The sequence below is a fragment of the Artibeus jamaicensis genome, unplaced genomic scaffold, assembly GCF_021234435.1.
Source record: "Artibeus jamaicensis isolate MK-2021 breed Jamaican fruit bat unplaced genomic scaffold, CSHL_Jam_final scaffold_461, whole genome shotgun sequence".
Lineage (NCBI taxonomy): Eukaryota > Metazoa > Chordata > Mammalia > Chiroptera > Phyllostomidae > Artibeus > Artibeus jamaicensis.
The window spans coordinates 11,931,087-11,950,672 of NW_026522045.1; the positions used below are offsets into that span (position 1 = coordinate 11,931,087).

General features: G+C 39.2%; 1 protein-coding gene across 3 annotated transcripts in view; it reads right to left on the reverse strand.

Moving 5' to 3' along the window:
- The window catches only part of CHRDL1 (chordin like 1), a 171,348-nt gene that overhangs the window by 78,813 nt on the left and 72,949 nt on the right, over nt 1–19,586 (reverse strand). For all 3 annotated transcript variants that reach the window (XM_053657497.1, XM_053657496.1, XM_053657498.1), the window contains exons 5-6: nt 3,496–3,641; nt 1,981–2,074 (exon numbers count right to left, since the gene is read on the reverse strand). In XM_053657497.1, the coding sequence (XP_053513472.1) occupies nt 1,981–2,074; nt 3,496–3,641 (240 nt within the window). The remainder of the gene's footprint in view (nt 1–1,980; nt 2,075–3,495; nt 3,642–19,586) is intronic.

A 19,586-nucleotide genomic window follows, 5' to 3' on the forward strand; every position in this document is an offset into this window, starting at 1 on the left:
GTCCCCAGAGCAGACACACTCCCTCCCCCACTATTGAGGCACCTTGCTGGTCCCTCCTCTTGCTTTATTGCCTCCTTCCAATCTAGTCTGGACACAACAGCTGTTAAGATTTTGAGAGACATCAACTGGATCATGTCATGCCCCTGTGCACAATCATCCAATGGCTTCCCAGTGCACTTAAAAACTGAAATCAAAACTCCTTTCTCATGGTCTTGAATATCCCACGTGGTCTGATTCCTGTTCACCTCTCAAGCCTCATCTGATCATTTTGACCACAAACATTATATTCCAGCTACACTGATCCTTAAATTACTTGAATATTCCAAAGTCCTCTCTTCCTTTGAACTTGGTTTTCTTTCTGCCTCAAATTCTCTACCTCCAGGATCTTTGCATGGATGGCTCCTTTTCCTTTTTCAAGTCTGAAATTAAATTTTATCTCAGACAGCCCTTCCCAATTACTCAGCCTAAATGCTTTCACCTTTTATTTCCTATCTCAGTCCTTTATTTACTTTATAGTACAGTTATCCCTTGGTATCCCTGGAGGATTGGTTCAGGATACCCCCTGCAGATACCAAAATCTGAGAATGCTGAGATCCCTCATATAAAATGGTATAGTATTTGCACATAATCCATACTTACATATATGCTACAGTGGGGTATGCCTATATATCACTTCATTCATGTGGGTTCATCATGGTGCTCAGCACAGAGTAAATTCAAGTTTTCCTTTGGGAAACTTTTTGGGTTTTCTTTTCCAAACATTTCAAACTGTAATTGGTTGAATCCACAAATGTGTAACCCATGAATGCAGAGAACCAACTATACTTGTACCGTTTATATTTAGATATTTATTTTCTTATTTTTTTTGTCCTCTCTGGTAGAATGTGAGTTACACAAGAGCAAAGAATGTATCTTTGCTGCTATATATGCCAAATATGTTTGTATAGATTGTGTGCTCCACAACGACTCCAGAGATAAGGAGTGTATTCACAAGGATTTTCTGGTAAATAGTAGCAAAGTATCATAAGCAAGGGGATCCTTTTTGTAATTCATATAAAGATGCTTGCTATGGAGTCTGGCATGTGCTCTGTATATCTACTATATTCACCAATATGTATTCGGCTTCTAACACAGTGCTGAACATCCAATAGATGTTCAATAAATATGTTGATTGAATGGAAGGAAAGAAGACAAAACTAGGATACTGCCATAGGGAAAACAGGAAAAAGGAGAGATATAGAAGATTGCTAATAGATTTGATAATTTGAGAAGACTCAACAAAGGAGAAATTAGTGGTTACAATATTTGATCTTAGGAACTTAGAAAAAAGTGGTGCCATTCAGTATCAAATGAATAGAACCCAAAGAAGAAAAAAACTTGTTTGAGAAAATGACAATTTCATTGTAGATATGATTTGAAAAAACGATGCCTTACATATGGATTTTATTGAGTTTGTCACCATCCTACCATGGGATTTTTAGGAATATACATAAATTTTTCTTGCACAGTGTTCAAAATGGTCATGTCAATGTTTTGCAAGGCCCATTCTGTCTTTTAAGGTAGTGCAGGTGAATAGCCTGTGTTTTACAATACAATAAGGGCCAAACTAAAAGGCATTAAGAAGAAAGAGATAAAGACACTCAATTTCACAGTAGAGGGTGATTTGGAGGCCCTCCAAATCACCAAATTCAATGTCTTAACTGAACAGCTGCACTGGGTTCATTGATTGGGTTGCCAGTGCTGAAAGGCCTTCAGCCATGACTCATATGTCTCTTGCCACAATTCTGCATAGTTTCTTTCAAGTGGTAGCTCTTGAAATCAGTGATTTTACTTTCTTTTTATGTATGAAAGCATCCCTAGAAACTAAGGCTACCGCAGAAAAGTCACTTTCCCTAGGATACTGGGCAGGTATTTTCCTCTCACCTAAGTCTTGCTAGTCAGATTGACAGCACCACAGGTCTTGGAATGTGGGATACATACCTCTGCATACCTGGCAGCAGGAATCCGGAACAGACACAGGGAATGCACAGCTTAACTTGGGGCAAGTCTTGAGACCACAGTACACATTTCCTTCCTGCCAAGAAGTAACAGAATAAGATCACAAGGAGGCTTAGCTAGGTACCTGGAATGAAAAGAGACTCAAAACATGGCATGTCCATTCCCACTGCTCTCCCACAGTTGGTTGGTTCTAAGTACTTTCTAAATTTTACTAGGCATTATTTTCTTGTATTTACTATTTTTCCATGCCAGAGACTAAGTCGCAGAAGAGTTGGCAACCCTCATTATGCATCCTGGTCTAAAGTGGCACAAAGTCATGAGTGTGAGGGCTGCTGTGGGCTACCAAATCAATAAATACAGTCTTGTTCCTCTCTTCTCTGTTCATTGTAACTCTTGGTCCCCATCATCCCTCAGCTGGATGTTGGGAATTTTGGAAAATGGATTTGCTTGATAGCCACCTTTTGTAATTCTCACTAGAATATCCCTTCCACACCCAGGAGATGAGCTCTCTGTCTTAATACAAAACTATACAAATTATCTGAATTGACAGCTCAGTCAGCAAGAAGCAGAGAAGAGGATCAAATTTACTTGCTGTTATGTGTGTCTTTGCATAATGTCCATTTCCTAAAGTCCTACTTTCCAAATATTATTCCTTAAGCATTGTTATTGGTTCTTAAAAGCATATAATTCTGGTGCTAGACAGGTTTCTGAAAGGGTAGGGAGGCAAGACCACAACCAAATTATCCCAAACTACTGAGATACTACTACATTTTTACTAAAAAAAATCCCCATGTGAACAGAGTCTATAACTTCCCTAGGAAATTCAGAGTTTCATGCCCCTTAGAGAAAGAAACAGTTGTTTTTCTACATCTAACTTCATTCTCTGACACATCAGTTTCCATACCCATTTTACTCCATTTTCTGGTTTTACCTATTTCATTCTCTGGACTGCACAATTAGATGAAGATATAATCAGCATATTTGTCCCTAAAGTATACATATTCTTTTGACAATGTCATAGGATCAGGCATGTGTTCTCAGGATAGTTCTCATTGCAGTACACCAGGGATGAACTGGATGAAACCAAGAGACACCCCATTTTCTTCTGAAGTGCACTAAGTAGCTGTAGATGGAGCCTGTGGTTTTTTTCACCCATAGCATCCCCCAAACTTCAAATAATTGAGTCCTTCAGATTAAGACTTTAGTGGTATAAAATTGTTAAAAGGAGTGCATATCAAGACAACCAGCTCATCTCTGTCCATTTAAGCAGTTCTAAAGTTCTAAGAATAAGATATGACTGGGTCTGAGCTCTTCAACAGAGTTATTCAGGGTTGATGAAATCAGGGAGTCTGGGTTGGCAGGCATGCTTATGACTTAAATGTACCCCATCTTGATTCAAACACCCTACAGTGTAGACTCAAACTAAAGGTATAAACACAAAAGATGCTCTTTTATTTGGTTAGGGGTTAACAGAGACAGTAAGATGCAACATCTTACCGAACAGCTGCATTGGGTACATTGATTGGGTTGCCGGTTCAGAAAGAGTCCTTCAGCCATGAACAGCTCACCATGTTGGTAAGTGGTCCCATTGTACTCGCATGACTTGCTGGTCACTTTATTTTTCACTGGGGGTAAGGAGTCTTCTGGATAAGGGTGGAGAAAACCATAACAAGTATTGGCATCACTGCAAAGAATTTCATAAATCTCAACTGCAGGTGGGCTATACCACATAGAGGGAGTTAAAAAAGAGTCCCACCCATTCAGTGGCTGATGAGAAAATACAGATATGCCTTTCTTTATTGCACCTCACTTTATTGCACTTCATAAATGTTTCATTTTTTACAAAGTAAGGCAAGACCTCCACCTACAAAAATATTACAACTTGCTTCAACTTACAATTATTACAACTTACAAGTATTGTGATACTTGTTTTTTTTGAAGTGGTCTAGAACCAATCTTGCAATATCTCTGAGGTATGCCTATATTAAAGCAGCCAGACAAGGATAGCAACTGATATGACCATCATCCATTATTTCATTCTTAAAGTATTTATTGAGCAACTGCTCTCTATGATAGGCACTAGAGAGAGATCAGATAAGGAGGACATGGACCCTGTCTTGATGGAGTTAACAGACCTAAAAAAATAGGGTACTGGTTTTTGGGTAAGTATGGTGGCATCTGCGGCCTTGAAGTGGGGAACCAGGATGTGCATTTTAACAAGACCCAACGTTCATTCTCATGCATGTGGTCCATAGACTACTGCTTTCAGAAACCATACCTGAGACTAGGTGAATGACTGAAATGATGGTTTACATCTTAGTTTAGTGCACTTAAATTGAGACTATTAGAAGTCTGAGAGACATCCAGTCAAGATGGCAGTGTAGGCAGACATGGTTCACCTTTTTGCACAACCACATCAAAATTACAAATAAAATATAGAACAACCATCACTCAGAACCACCAGAAATCGAGTAACTCTGACAACTACAGATTTAAGGAAACCACATCCATCCAGACTGGCAAGAGGGGTGCAGGTGCAGAATGGGATGGTCCCTCATCCATATGTGTTAGATAAAAATTCAGGAGGAATATCTCAGGAGAGAGGAGGTCCCAGCCCCACACCAGGAGCCCCAGCCCAGGGTTCCAATGCCAGGGAAATAAGTCCCCACGACTTCTAGCTGCGAAAGCCAGCAGGGATTGAGTCGGTAGAAGACACTGCTGGAACCCCAAGCAGCTCCTCTTAAAGAACCCACACACAGACTCACCTACTCAGACTCACTCTCTCTGAGCTCCACCACTGGAGTAGCAGCTTGAAAGGGACCAGTGACATACCGGGAGAAACTGAAATGTTTGCCAACAGTTGAGCAGAGGACATTGTCCCTTTTCTAAACCTTACCTCCATAGAGCTGGCAGGCTGGTACAATATCTGAGACTCCATCAACCTGGCTAACACTGTTTGATGTGCCCTAGAGCTCCCCAGAAACTCAACCCCAGCCAACTTACTGGCCCATCCAAGCTGCTTTTCCATATGAATGGCTGGTCTTAGCTCATACTGCACAACTTTGTAAATCCTCTCAAACAAGCAACAGCTGGCCTCAGTGAGTCCCAAGCCTGGCACTAACAACAGCCAGCCTAGATTCAGAGATCAGCTTCACCTGGGAATCTCTAAGCCCAGCACAAGTAGCAGCCATCTCAGATTACTTTATAGCTCAGGCAGAGTGGCCCCAGGCAAAACACAGGTGTGGGATGACCTTGCCTTGGGCCACCCAGGAATCCCAGAGCCTGCGCACCCTGTGGACAGCTACAGACCACACTGGAGCACCACCACCTTGCCCCTGCACAGCTTATTTTCCCTGGAGGGTAGAGGTTAATGGTCAGTGGTCACAGCCAATCCTTGCAGCTAACCTGCCTGGGTAAATCCTCCCCACTGATCTGCCAACAGCAAGGCCCAACTACAAGAGGAGGGTGTACTCAGTCCACACAAAGGGTGCACCTCAAGTACCCAGCTTGGGTGATAGAGGTGGCTGTGCCACTGAAACCCATGGGACACCTACTACATTAGGCCACACTACCAAGACACAGGGTCAGAGCAGCTCTACCTAATACATAGAAACAAACACAGGGAGGATGTCAATGAGGAGACAAAGAAACATGGCTCAAATGAAAGAGTCAATCAAAACTCCAGAAAAAGAGCTAAATGAAACAGAGAAAGCAATCTATCAGATGCAAAATTCAAAGCACCGGTTATAAGGATGCTCAAGGAACTTAGTGGGGACCTCAGCTACATAAAAAAGATCCAGTCAGAAAATAAGGATATATTTTTCCCTGTTATTACAGGGAAAGAACAGTAGAGTGGAGGAAGCCAAGAGTCAGATCAGAGAATTGGAACATAAAGAAGCAAAAACAACCAATCAGAACAGTATGAAGAAAAAAGAATCCAAAAAAATGAGGATAGTGTAAGGAGCCTCTGAGACAACTTCAAGCTATCCAACATTCACATCATAGAGGTTCCAGAATGAGAAGAGAGATAGCAGAAGTTAGAAACCTATTTGAAAAATAAGAAAGGAAATTCCCTTAACTTGGTGAAGGAAATAGACATGCAAGTCCAGGAAGTACAGAGAGTCCCAAACAGGATGGATGCAAATAGGTCCATTCCAAGGCACATCATAATTAAAATGCCAAAGCTAAAGCAGCAACTGAAAAGAAGTTAGTTACCTACAGGGAATTTTCCATAAGACTGTCAGCTGATTGCTCAAGAGAAACTTGGCATGTTAGAAGCAGTTCGCAAGAAATATTCAAAGTCACAAAAAGCAGAGACCTATGACAAAAATTGCTCTATACAGTAAGCTATCACTTAGAATTGAAGGGCAGATAATAAATAGCTTCCAACACAAGAAAAAGCTAAGGGAGTTCATCATCACCAAACCATTATTATATGAAATGTTAAAGGGATGTATTTAAGAAAAAGAAGAATATCAAAACTTTGAACAATAAAATAGCAATCAATAGAACTCTGTCAACAATTGAATCTAAAAAGCAAACTAAGCAAACAAAAAGAACAGAAACAGAATCATGGATATGGAGAAGATTTTGATGGCTCCAGATGGGAGGGGAGTGTGGGTGAATGGTTGAATAGGTGAGGGGATTAAGAAGATCAGCCCTGGCTGGTACAGTTCAGTGGATTGAGTGGGGGCCTGTGAACCAAAGTGTGGCTGGTTCAATTCCTGGTCAGGGCACACACCTGGGTTGTGGGCCAGGTCCTCAGTGTGGGGTGGGCAAGAGGCAACCATACATTGATGTTTCTCTCCCTTTCTTTCTCCTTCCCTTCCCCAGTCTCTAAAAGTAAATAAATAAAATCTTTAAAACAACAAAACAAACTAAAGCCCTAGCTGGTGTGGTTCAGTGGATTGAGTGCCAGTCTATGAACCAAAGGGTTACTGGTTCAGTTACCAGTATAGGGCACATACCTGGGTTGTGGGCCAGTTCCCAATAGAGGATACACAAGAGGCAACCACACATTGATGTTTCTCTCTCTCTATTTCTCCCTCCCTTCCCCTCTGTAAAAATAAGTTAATAAAATATTTTTAAGAAACTACAAAAAATTTTTAAAAAGAAGTACAAATAGGTAGTCACAGAATAGCCACGTGGATATAAAGTATAGTGTAGGAAATGGACTAGCCAAAGAACTTATACGCATGACCCATGGACATAACAATGGTGGAGGGATTGCCTGAGGGAGTTGGGAGTGCTGGGTGGTGAGGAGCAAGGGGGGAGAAATCAGGACAACTGTAACAGCATAATCAATAAAATATAATTTAAAAATAAAAAATAAGGTATTAACTTGCCTAGAAAGAGGGAGTCCTTTGAGAGGAAGAACTATCTAATGACCCTGGTAACTTTACCCTGTTTCATGTTTTATGTCACTCGGTATCTACTTGGGTAATTGTTCTAGCCTCTGGAGTCTTTCATTATTTTTTATCCCTCCACTAAGATTACACCCTGCCTCCCACTCTTTCCACCTATTGAAGTCCTATCTAATTTTGAAGGCTCAGCAATTGTTACTTTTCCTCCGTGAAGCATTCCCTAATAGCTCCAGGCCACAATCTGGATCTTTCAAGGCATCTAATGTCTGGAGCACACAATCTGGCACTTGAATATCACTGTAACTCATACTTGTCAATTATAGTCACCTACCCAACAACTTACAAATAGATTTCATATACATTATTACAGTGGAGCCTCATAACAACCTTGTCAATCAAGTAAGGCAGATTCTTATCCTCATTTTTTTAATTTGAGGGTAACAGGTTTCTGAGGTTGAAAGCCTTATCTGAAGGTACCAAACTAGTGAGTGATAAAAAAAGAAATTGAAATATGATCTCCTGAACCTTTCTATCTATCTATCTATCTATCTATCTATCTATCTATCTATCTATCTATCATCTATCTATCTATCATCTATCTATCTATCATTTATCTACCTATGTATCTATGTACATATGTATCTATCATATCTTTCTATCAACATATGTATACATGTGTATGTATTGCTTTTTGAGAACTGATATTCTGCCTTACATGTCTTTTTTCTCCATGGAGTCTAGTGCAGGATTGTCATGTAGCAACAAGTCAATGTACTTGGTGAGTTGACTCTAAGTGAATGGTCTCAAGAAGTTTTTTCACTGGGCTTTCTTAAAGTGCATGATGATACACATGCAAATACACACATACGTATACACCCCCCAAACAACAGTGAACAAGCACTCAGATTAAACTAGTCATTGATGTGCGAATTAATAATAGATACAAGCAGAGCTCAGAAAATGCCTGCTCTGGGATATGCAGGAGAAGAAACCAGGGGAATTGTGTTTCTCTAACAGAAGGTTTTGAGAGTTAAACCATCCTTTCTTTTCTATTAGTCAAAATTATAATGAAAATGAGTCCACTTTATGGGAAACTTATACCACAATACAACTGTTAACAATGTAGAATGGAATTATGCTCAGGACATAGGTAAAAATGATAAAGGCTAATAATAACAATAAAATATTAATTCAGCAGCTAAAATGTATTGAGCCTTAATTAATATGCCAGGCACAATGGTGAGTGGTTTTCCAAATGTTATTTTATTAGCTCTTACTAATAATGTTTTCATATAGACATTATGATATGATTATTCCATTTTGCTGATGAGAAATCTAAGGCTTATGAAATTAAACAACTTGCCCCAAGTCACTCAACTTGTAAGTGGTAGTGCCATAATCTGAACTGATGTCTGACTGATTCTGGAATCTTCCCTCTTAGCCACTATCAAGGATGATGCCAATCACGTCAAACCTGTAATAAGGAAGGGATCATAATTTAAAAACCTAAATCAGTGGAATTTGCAAACTGTCTTGTCCTTCTAGAATGTTTTAGCATCAAGTACTTAGAAAACTGATATTGCGCTTTCTTTGGTTTCAGTCATTCTGATGACTAACTCAATTCTATGCTTTGCTAAATAAATTTATCTAGCTTCAATTTCTGAGTAACTCACCCCTTGAATGTCAACTACTTATTAATGACCTTTTACAGGGTATAAAAGAAGTCCTTTAATTTTGCTGAAAAAGAACCAGTCTTAGCTCCTAAAAAAGTAAACAAATAGACCCTCTGGTCTGGGCTATGAGTCCTGCTCATGTCAACAAATACACACAGGCAGATACCTGCAGCTAGTAGGGAGGACTGAATGAAACCCGCTGGGGAGAAACAGGAGCATTGCCCCCTGAGTACTAATTATAGCAAACCTCAGTATTTTTTCATAAAGGAAAACTAGGATGACCTACAAAATAATATTTGCCATGATTCTTACAGGAGCTGGTGGATCTTTAAAATACCAAAACAAAAAATGTTTTAAATTATTTTGTCTCAAAAAAGTGTGAACTGATTTTTGAATTGGACCCCTACCAAGGGATCAAAAGCAAGACAACCACAGGATGAGGTTGTCCAGTGGAAGCATGACTTGGACAGCCTTTCTTGCAATGGTCTTCAGAGCAACCTGATGTTAGAGTCTATTCATCTACTCAATAGGAGATAGATAAAAAGCAAAAGAGAGGAAAATAAAACAAAATTTAAAAAGCCACTTATTGTTATGCTTAATACTAGTTTCATACAATAAATTTAACATCTTCCCATTTATTCTTATTTCATTCTTCTACTATCCCTACTGGAGTGGTGGGAAAATGATGAAAATGGGGCTACTAATGCCCCCCAAATTTTGGCCCATGCTACACAATTATTTATTGGGAGAGTTTTCCTACATCAACTTAATATTATTTATGTTAAAACTAGGGGGAAGAAAAATAAAAATGATACCTGGAAAGATATTTGTGCTCCCATGTTTACCGCAGCACTGTACACCATAGCCAAGATACAGAAACGATCTAAGTGTACATTGATGTATGAATGGATAAAGAAATTGTGATATATGTTTACATGTGTGCATATACATACACACACAGTGGAATATTATCCTGCTTTAAAAAAAGAGGTCCTGCCATTTGCAACAATATGGATGAACCTAAAGGACATTATGCTAATTGAAATAAGCCAAATATAAAAAGAAGAAAACTGCATAATCTCACTTATATGTAATTTTTTTTGAAAAGTAGCATACATAGAAGCAGAGAATGTAGAAAAGTGGTTACCAGAGGCTAGGGCCTAGGGGAAATTGGGAGATGTTGGTCAAAAAGTACAAAGTTGCAGTTACATAAGATGAATAACTCTAGAGACCTAATGTACAGCACGATGACTATAGTTAATAACATTGTGTTGTTACACTGGAATTATACTAAATTTCAGGTGGACTCATGATAAAATAAATAGTAGCTATGTGAGAAGATGATGTTAATTAGCTTCAGTGTAGTAATCATTTGAATATGTATATGCATATCAAATCAGCATGTTGTCCACCTTAAATATATACAAATTTTACTAAAGAATTTTTTTTAACTGGGGGAAGGATCACTGGGTCACAACCCAACATATGGTACCCACTCTTCATATCCTTGCACAAGCCACTTTCCCTCCTTGGATCTCAATTTTTCTGTGTAATAAGATGAGGAGCTTATACCTTGTGCAACAGAATGGATGGAACTGGAAAACATTATGCTGAGTGAAATAAGCCAGGTGGTGAAAGACAAATACCATATGATCTCACCTTTAACAGGAAGCTAAACAACAAAACAAACAAGCAAGCAAAATATAACCAAAGACACTGAGATACAGAACAGGCTGACAGGGACCAGAGGGGTGAGAGGAGGGAATTTCAAGGGAAAAAGGGAAAGGCTTTACAGAAACTGGTATAAAGGACAGACACATGGACAACAACTAAGGGTGGTGGAGATGGTAGGGAGGTGAGGGTACAGGGGGGTGGGCTGGGATGGGAGTAAAAGACAGAAAACTGTACTTGAACAACAATTAAATAAATTAAAACAAAAAAGATGTGGGACTCAGATCTCTCCTTACATTTTTAGAGGGCCAACACAGTATGCAAGGAAGCACAGATTTTCCAAGGTGACTGGGCTTCTAACCAACTATCCCTGAAACACATTTTGTTCCTAGCAGAAAACTGGAATAAAATCAGTCCAAAGCAAAGCCGGCTTCAGGGCCCATCAGGAAAATGCTACACTACAAATGACGAGGCTGCATGGTATCTATCTTCATCCATCTCCCATGTCAAATCACACATAGCACTCTGAGGAGTGAAGGAAGGGCATCATGGGGTAAGAAGACAAAAAAAAAGCATTAAGGCATCTAACTGGAGTTGTGCTGGGAAAAGAAACTGTTTCTTCTCCCTCAGGGAGGGATGGTCTTATACGGGAAGGTGGGGGAGGCAAAAGTAGCTTTACAGTTGTGAGTAGATGAAACAGTTTATTCTTTTATTATTTATTAATTATTGTATTATTTTCCATATGAACAACTGCAAACCTCCTTTTGCCCACTCCTCTGTATAAGCAGAATTATAATTTCTGGGGTTCTCAGAAAACACTCTTATCCTAAATATCTCTTACCTCCCTTCTACTAGGGGTTCCTAAAATGCCATCCTTACAAGTCCATTCCTTTGGGGTATATTGCCTGTTTGCAATCAAATTTTATAATCCCAAAACTTTCGTGAGAGGCTATATATTGTCACTAACAGCTTAGCATGAATAACTTTGCCACAGGCTTTTTCTCTTTTTTCCTTCAGAGAAACTGGCAAATTTCACTAAAAGTCTGTTGTTCTATCCTACTTCCTGTGGTATAGCATTCACACCACTCCTGGCACTATGCTTCTTCTCACCCTCTGGAACCGAATATCCTAATGCAGATTATTCTATTCTTCACTGCTCTTACCCTCAATTGTCTATTTTCTTAGTGGAGCAGTTCTTGGCTAGTCAGAAAGGCTGCTTGTATATCAAGAGACAAATAAGCTCTCAATGTTAATGCAATAAAATAAAAACCTGTCCAGAGCTCCCAGGGTTCAGATATTAATCTCCTTGATTCCAAGCCCTCCCTTCTTTTGCCCTTGCTAATGTTGATTGGGTTCCTACTTTACTTTTGGTGACAGAAACTTGTGGATGTAAAAAGGGTTAGCATCCTCACGAAGTGATCCCATCATAAATTCCTAATAAGACAGCTCATGGTGTGTAGTCATGCCTCGAGCTAATAACTTCCTTACTAAAAGGTTAATATTTGCCTTAAGTGAGCCCTGTCCATTTCTCTTGTGCATTTAGGTTAACACAACCTTTGAAATGCCCCTTTTCAGACCCCTGGGAAGCATAACCACCCTTAAGGAAGCACAGAATCTTGTTAACAATCCTGTAAACTGATTCAGCATTGCTTTCTCCAACCTTCACATAATCTCCCTTACATTCCCTCCTTAATTCCATATGTATAAAAGAAATGGCAAAACTGTCATTCTCTGGAGCATTTGAGATCTTGCTTCCTGGCAATGTCACAGTTTGGCTCAAATAAACTCTTATGTATATTCTCTACAGGTTTGGACTTTTCTTGTATTGACAGTCTGATGCTGATATTTCCAGTCTGGTTCTCAGTTATTATACTGGTGTAGTCTCAGCAGCACATCTTCAGGCCATTTAGAGATGGTGGTGAATGGGTGTATAGAGGTGAAGGTAAAATGCTTGAAAGAAGGGGTTATGTTCCCTTTAACTACCATGAGACAAACACACACACACACACACACACACACACACAGAACTGTATACCTTGGCCAAGTAGCTCAGTTGGTTAGAGCATCATCTGGATATTCCAAGGCTGCTGATTCAATCCCTGGTAAGGGCACATGCAAGAATCAACCAATGGATGTGTAAATAAGTGGAGGAACAAATCAATGTCTGTCTGTCTGTCTCTCTCTCAAAAGAAAAAAAAACAGAACTGTAAAGTTGAAAGGGCTTGACCCTAGATCTCAGAAAAACAAAGAAACAATGGCAAAAGGTCTAAGAAACAAAGTTGTGGGGTAGATCAGATACAAAATTTTTCAGCTCTGTATTTCATAACAATGCAAGCAAAAATAATTGTACCTGGTCTCTGGGGTTCACAAGCATTCGGTACAAATTCTGGATATGCCATGACTTGGGTCTGTGACCTTGGGAAGGCTACTTATTTCTTTGCACCTTGGTTTCCTCATCTTTAAAATGAGTGTGCCATCTACCTTACATGGCTGTGATGCTTAAAGATCAGTTTTTACTAGCTCAAAGGTATGTGATACATAATGAAATTCACAGTAAATGGTAAATGGTGCTGCTCTACAAGAAGGTACATAGAAAGAAGCAATAAACTTGAAAACCATGCAAGGATTTCCCTCGTTTCCATGGATGACTAGACAATTAGTTTAAAGGCACTAGCATTATATGGTAATTGCTGTGGGGATAGACAGTTAAGATATTGTTTCCCTCTTTTTCCCTTCTTCATTCAACAAATACTTATAGAGGTGTTTTACTATACCTGACACTAATAGCTCCTTGACTATTCCCTGACAACAGCTAGTACCATGCTAGGTTAGAGCTACAAAGGTAAGTAAGACATGTCCTTGACTTCATGGGGAATCCTGCACTCATTGGAGGGCTCAGCATAAGAAGGTGTTAGAAGATAACATATTTAAATAACATGTGAGGGATAAGAATGGGAGGTCAAATTATCACAAATTTCCAAATGATGTCAAATGGGAAGGAGTACCAACTATATCACTAAAGATTCAGATTATACATTAGAAAGAATTCCCAGCTGTATTTGTAATTCAAAAAATTAAATTTGAAGTGCTCATGTTTAAAGAAATACTCTGCTCATAGACCAGGGGCTATACTAGGTGACCATTTTGGGTTCCTTCCAACAACAGAAATCAATCCCACAAAGCTGGTCATAAGTAGCCCAGCCCCATCCTAAGAGTGAGACAGACTGTGGTCCCAGTCTGAGTGCACTGAGATGATTTCCTCCTACTGGTGCTATTCAACACTTTTGGGGAGAGTGGGGACTATTACATTGCTTTCTAAAACACGTTGTTTCAAAATGTGTAAATCTGGGCTGGCTCTTAGGCCTTGGCCCAGATGGAAAGAAAGCAAGGAAAATAAGGGTGCTAGTGACAAGCTACCTGTGCTTCTCTAAACAGAGCTGCTGTAGTGGAGGGAGGGATGGCTGGGCACTGCATCTTGGTGAGGCTAGGTCAGAGAATACAGCAAGCATGTGATACATCCTGCAGAATAAATACATGCCAAACAATGGGCAGTCTATAGTCCCCTTTCAAAAAGGAATAGTGCTCACCCTCTGAAGCCATATGGCTTTAGATCATTTTGGGGGAAGATGTTTACTAAAAACAAAGGTACTGTTTCAAATGGGTACACCAGCTAAGCCAGTGATACTTAAAGTTTAGATTTCTTCCTTCTACTGCTCCAGTCACTATCATTTCTTTTTGCCCAGAAACTCTCACAGTCCTGACTTTAAAAGACCCACTTTCTTTGGGCAGAGACCTGTGATTTCCAGATCTCCCCAAACTCTACTCTACCATAAAAAACTTTACTCTCCTGTGGTCCATCACACTGATGGCCTGCTAGGGAAGTTTAAGACTAGTTTCTTAACTGATTAACACTAAGATGCCAGTAGAAGACAATTCTTGAAAACAAGTTATTTTTCTAGATAAATTATAACATGGAACTTTGCTGCTTTATCTGTTATGAAGCTGTATAGTAACAGGGCAAGGACTGTGAAACTTTCCAGAACTTAGGGCTTATGTGTGGGGGATTACTGAAAATGCAGCCTCCAAGATCTGTCCTAGTGGGAGCAAATGTCTGACTTTACAGTGTTCAATTGATTTCACCTTTAACTGGAACATAATCAACAAAAGAAAAAAGCAAACAAAATATAACCAGAGTCATTGAAATTAAGAACAATCTAACAATAGCCAGAGGGGAGGGGGGAGGGGACAATGAGGAGAAGGGTTTTCAGGAACTACCATAAAGGACACATGGACAAAACCAAGGGGGAGGGTGGAAGCAAGGGAGGGAAGTGGGTTTGGATGGGGTGGGGAGAAAATGCAGACAACTGTAATTGAAAAACAATCAAATAATATAAAAAATAAAGTGTCCAATTGGGATTCAAATTCCAGTTCTACTATTAATTAGTTACCACTTACTAGCTGAGAAGATTGCTTTATTTTTCTGAGTCCCAGTGTCTCCACCTGTAAAATCGGGCTGATAATAGTACCTACCTCATAAGTTGTTGTAAGGATCACAGGAGATAAGACATATAACATGTGAAGCACAGTAATGGGTATATATTAATGTTTAATAAATGCTGTTATTGTTATACTATTATTAGCTATGAATGATAGCATTTCTGGAAGACAGGAATCAAGCTGGTAAGAAAAGAGATGTAGGGCTGTCTGTCCTTAGATTGCCTGTAATAGACTAAATGTTTGTGTTCTTCCCAAATTCATGTTGAAAATCTAATCTCAGAAATGCAGGAGTTCCAGCTAAGACAGAGGCATAGATAGAAATACTTCACTTCCTCACACAACCAAAAGGATAACAACATATTTAAAAAAATAAACAACTTAAATTGCCAGAAAATCAAACTTCGTGGAACTCTGACAACCAAGGCATTAATGAAACATTCACCAGACTGGTAGGAGGGGCAGAGAAGGGCAGTCAGGTGAAGAGGACCCATGGCAAGGCAGTGGATATGCAAGCAAGGCTGGGCTTCTTGACAGGTAAATTATAGACTCAAAACCTCTAGCTGTAAAATTCTGCAGGGGTTGCAAAGGCAGGAGAAATTCCCAGTCTCACTGGGGAGTTTGTTGGAAAGTAGAGCTAGAGCAGAGCAAGCCAGCAGCATTGTTCCCTCTCTGACCCCTCCCCCACAAACAGCACCACAACACAGCAAAGAGGGTTATCTAACCCTGGCAAATACCTAAGGCTCCACCCCTTACAACTTAACAGGTGTGCTGAGACAAAGAAATATGGCCCAAATGAAAGAACAGATCAAAACTCCGAAGAAAGATTTAAGTGATGAGGAGATAGCCAACCCATATGATGCAGAGTTCAAAACCACTGGTAATCAGTATGCTCACAGAACTGACTGTGCTGGGTTGCAAAATGAAGGAAGGAATGAAAGCTATACAAAGTGAAATAAAGCAAAATATACAGGGAACCAACAGTGAAGGTAAGAAAACCGGGACTCAAATAAACAATTTGGAACAAAAGGAAGAAATACATCCAACCAGAACAAAATGAAGAAATAAAAATTTAAAAAACAAAACAAAACAAAACAAGGAGAGGCTTAGGAACCTCTAGGACAACTTTAATGCTCCAACATCAGAATCATAGGGGTGCCAGAAGGAGGAGAAGAGCAAGAAATTGAAAACTTATTTGAAAAAATAATGAAGGAGAACTTCCTCAGTCTAGCAATGGAAATAGACTTCCAGAAAGTCCAGGAAGCCCAGAAAGTCCCAAAGAAAGACCCAAGGAGGAACACACTAAGACACATCATAATTAATTTACCCAAAACTAAAGGTAAGGAGAGAATCTTAAAAACATCTGGAGGAAAGGAAAGAGTTAATTACAAAGAAGTACCAATAAGGCTATAAGCTGATTTCTCAAAAGATGTTTTACAGGCAAAAGGCGGCTGAAAAGAATTGTTCAAAGTTGTGAAAGGCAAGGACCTACATCCAGCAAAGCTATCATTTAAAATAAAAGGACAGATAAAGTGCTTCCCAGATAATGTAAAGTTAAAGGAGTTCATCATCACCAAGTTCTTAGTATATGAACTGTTAAAGGGACTTATCTAAGAAAAAGAAGATACAAAACTATGAACGGTAAAATGACAACAAACTCACAACTATCAATAACTGATCCTAAAAAAAGAAACAAAAACAAAAACTAAGCAAATAACTAGAACAGGAATAGAATCACAGAAAAGGAGATCACACGGAGGGTTATTAGTGGGGAGGAAGAGGGGGAGAATGTGGGAAAAGGTATAGGAAATAAGAAGCATAATTGGTAGACAAAAAGTAGACAGGCAAAAGTTGAGAATAGTATAGGAAACAAAGAAGCCAAAAAAGTTATATGTGCAACCATGGACATGAAGTAAGGTGGCAGGGAAGCTGGAGAGAGGGGAAATAAAGGGTGGAGTGGGGAGAAAGGGGAGAAAAAACTGGGACAACTGTAATAGCATAATCAATAACATATAATTAAAAATGAAATGCAATGTGGGGTACTGAACTGGGTCCTAGAACAGAAAAAGAACAGTAATGGAAAAACTGGCAAAATCTAAATAGTCTCCAGTTTAATTAATAGTATTGTATGAATGTTAATTTTTTGTTTTGATAATTGTTCTATGGTAACATAAGATATTAACATTAGGGGAAGATAGATGAAGGGTATATTGGAAATCTATATGCTACCTTTGGAATTTGTCATATAAGAAAAATTTTCTTCCTTTAAAACACTAAACACTGTTGGAAACACAGGAAATAAGATTTTTTTCATTTTTTAAAATTTATTTAATTATTGTTCAAGTACAGTTTTCTGTCTTTTACTTATATATTGAAGTATAAATTGATATAATCTGTATCTCATATATACAATAAAATACAAACAACAAAAACAAAAAATCTAATCTTCAGTGTGATGGTACTTTGAGGTGGGGGGTCTTTGAGATATGATTAGGTAACTATGGCAGAGCCTTCATGAATGAGATTAGTGCCTTTATAAGATGAGGCAAGAGGGAGATGATCACTGCCCTTGACATGTAAGAACACAGCATGAAGGTGGCTGTTTATAAACCAGAAAGTAACCTCTCACCGGACACCAAATCTACTGGCACTTTAACATTGGACTTTCCAGTCTCCATAACTAAAGAATAAATGTTGTTGAAGTCACTCAGTCTGTAGTATTTTTTTCTTATAGCAGCCCAAACAGATTGTTTTTCACTGCCCTGCAGAACTTCTCAAATATTGCTAGATTCTGAATGGTGACTAGAGAGTAACTTCTCAGCCATCAAGTTCACTACATAACCCTTTAATGCATCTGCCCTAAGCTGACTGGTAGAGCTGACTGCTTCTTCTGCAGCAGAATTTCCAAAGGTGGCAAGTGCACTTTGTTATAAATTCTCTTCCTCTGCCCCGCCAGACAGAGTACCTGACATGACCCCAGGTTTAAGCATTAGTTCAAGGACAGAAATGAGTAGTGAAGACTGGAACAGTCTCTCAATAAAGAGCAGCAAATCCTTGGAGGTGGAAGAAAAAAGGTTACTACTTCACACCTACTAGGATAATTATAATAAAAAAAGACAATAATGACAAGTGTTGGCAAGGCAGTGGAGAAATTGGAATGTGCAGATATTGCTAGTGGGAATGTAAAAATGTAAAATGGTACAGCTGCTTTGGAAAAAATTTGAATGTTGCTCCAAAAGTTAAACAAACAGTTGTCACATGAACCAGTAATGTCTCTGCTAGGTATATACCCAATAGAATTGAAAGCAAGAACTTACACAGATACTGTAGTGTACATGAGTATTCATAGCAGCATTGTTCACAATAGTCAAAAGGTGGAAGTAACCCAAGTATCCATCAATGGATGAATGGATAAACAGAATATATATTCATGCAAAACAATATTATTCAGTTATAATGGATAACCCTTGAAAACATTATGCAAAGTGAAAAAACCCAGATGCAAAAGAACATGTATTTTATGATTCCACTTATATGAACATTCAAACTAGGCAAATCCATAGAGACAGAAAGTAGATCAATGCATGCCAGGAGCTGCAGGGAAGGAAGAATAGAAAATGACTGGTAATGGGTCTGGGGCTTCTTTATGGCAAAATGAAAATATTCTCAAATTAGATAGTGGTGATGGCTGCAATATCTTGTACATGCATTAAAACCAACTAAGCTATACACTTTAAAAAGATAAACAGTATGGGAATTATATCTCAATAAAGTTCTTATCAAAAAAGTAAATGTCTAAATATCCTACAATGCAGACACAAAGACTGAGTATCAGAGTGGGGGCAGGCCTGAATAAAATGAAGGTGCTGTGTACCCTGGTGACAGGGAGGCAGGTAAAGAAGGGAAAGGTAAATGAAAAAGAAAAGGAAAACCACAAAGAGCTCGAAAGGGTCAATCCTTAGTCATAATTTTTATTTTCTCTGTACTGTTTGGTTACGGTACCCACCTGCCTTGGAAGATGGGGTGCTGGCCAAACAGCTGAGCTGAAGGAGGGGACCAAAAGGGGTGAGAATTTTCCTGCTTGGACTCTTCATGGAGACTGTGTGTGGGACCACACTTTCCATAAGACTAACAGCCTTCTTACTCCCTACCCCTGGCCCAACCCCCAGTGGGGTCTCAGGCCAGGAAATTCTTACAGCAGATTTAACCAATCACTCTGCAGCTCAACTGACAGACACAGTCCCAACCAAGAAGGTGCTGAGTGAGAGAAAACAGTCATATGCAGGTCCAGCTGGAGAGAAGAGAGTAGAAGAGGGTGGTGAAATCTCACACCTTAGTGTAATCCCACTTTTTCCCCTCCTAATCCAGAACCTATCTGTAGGTTGTT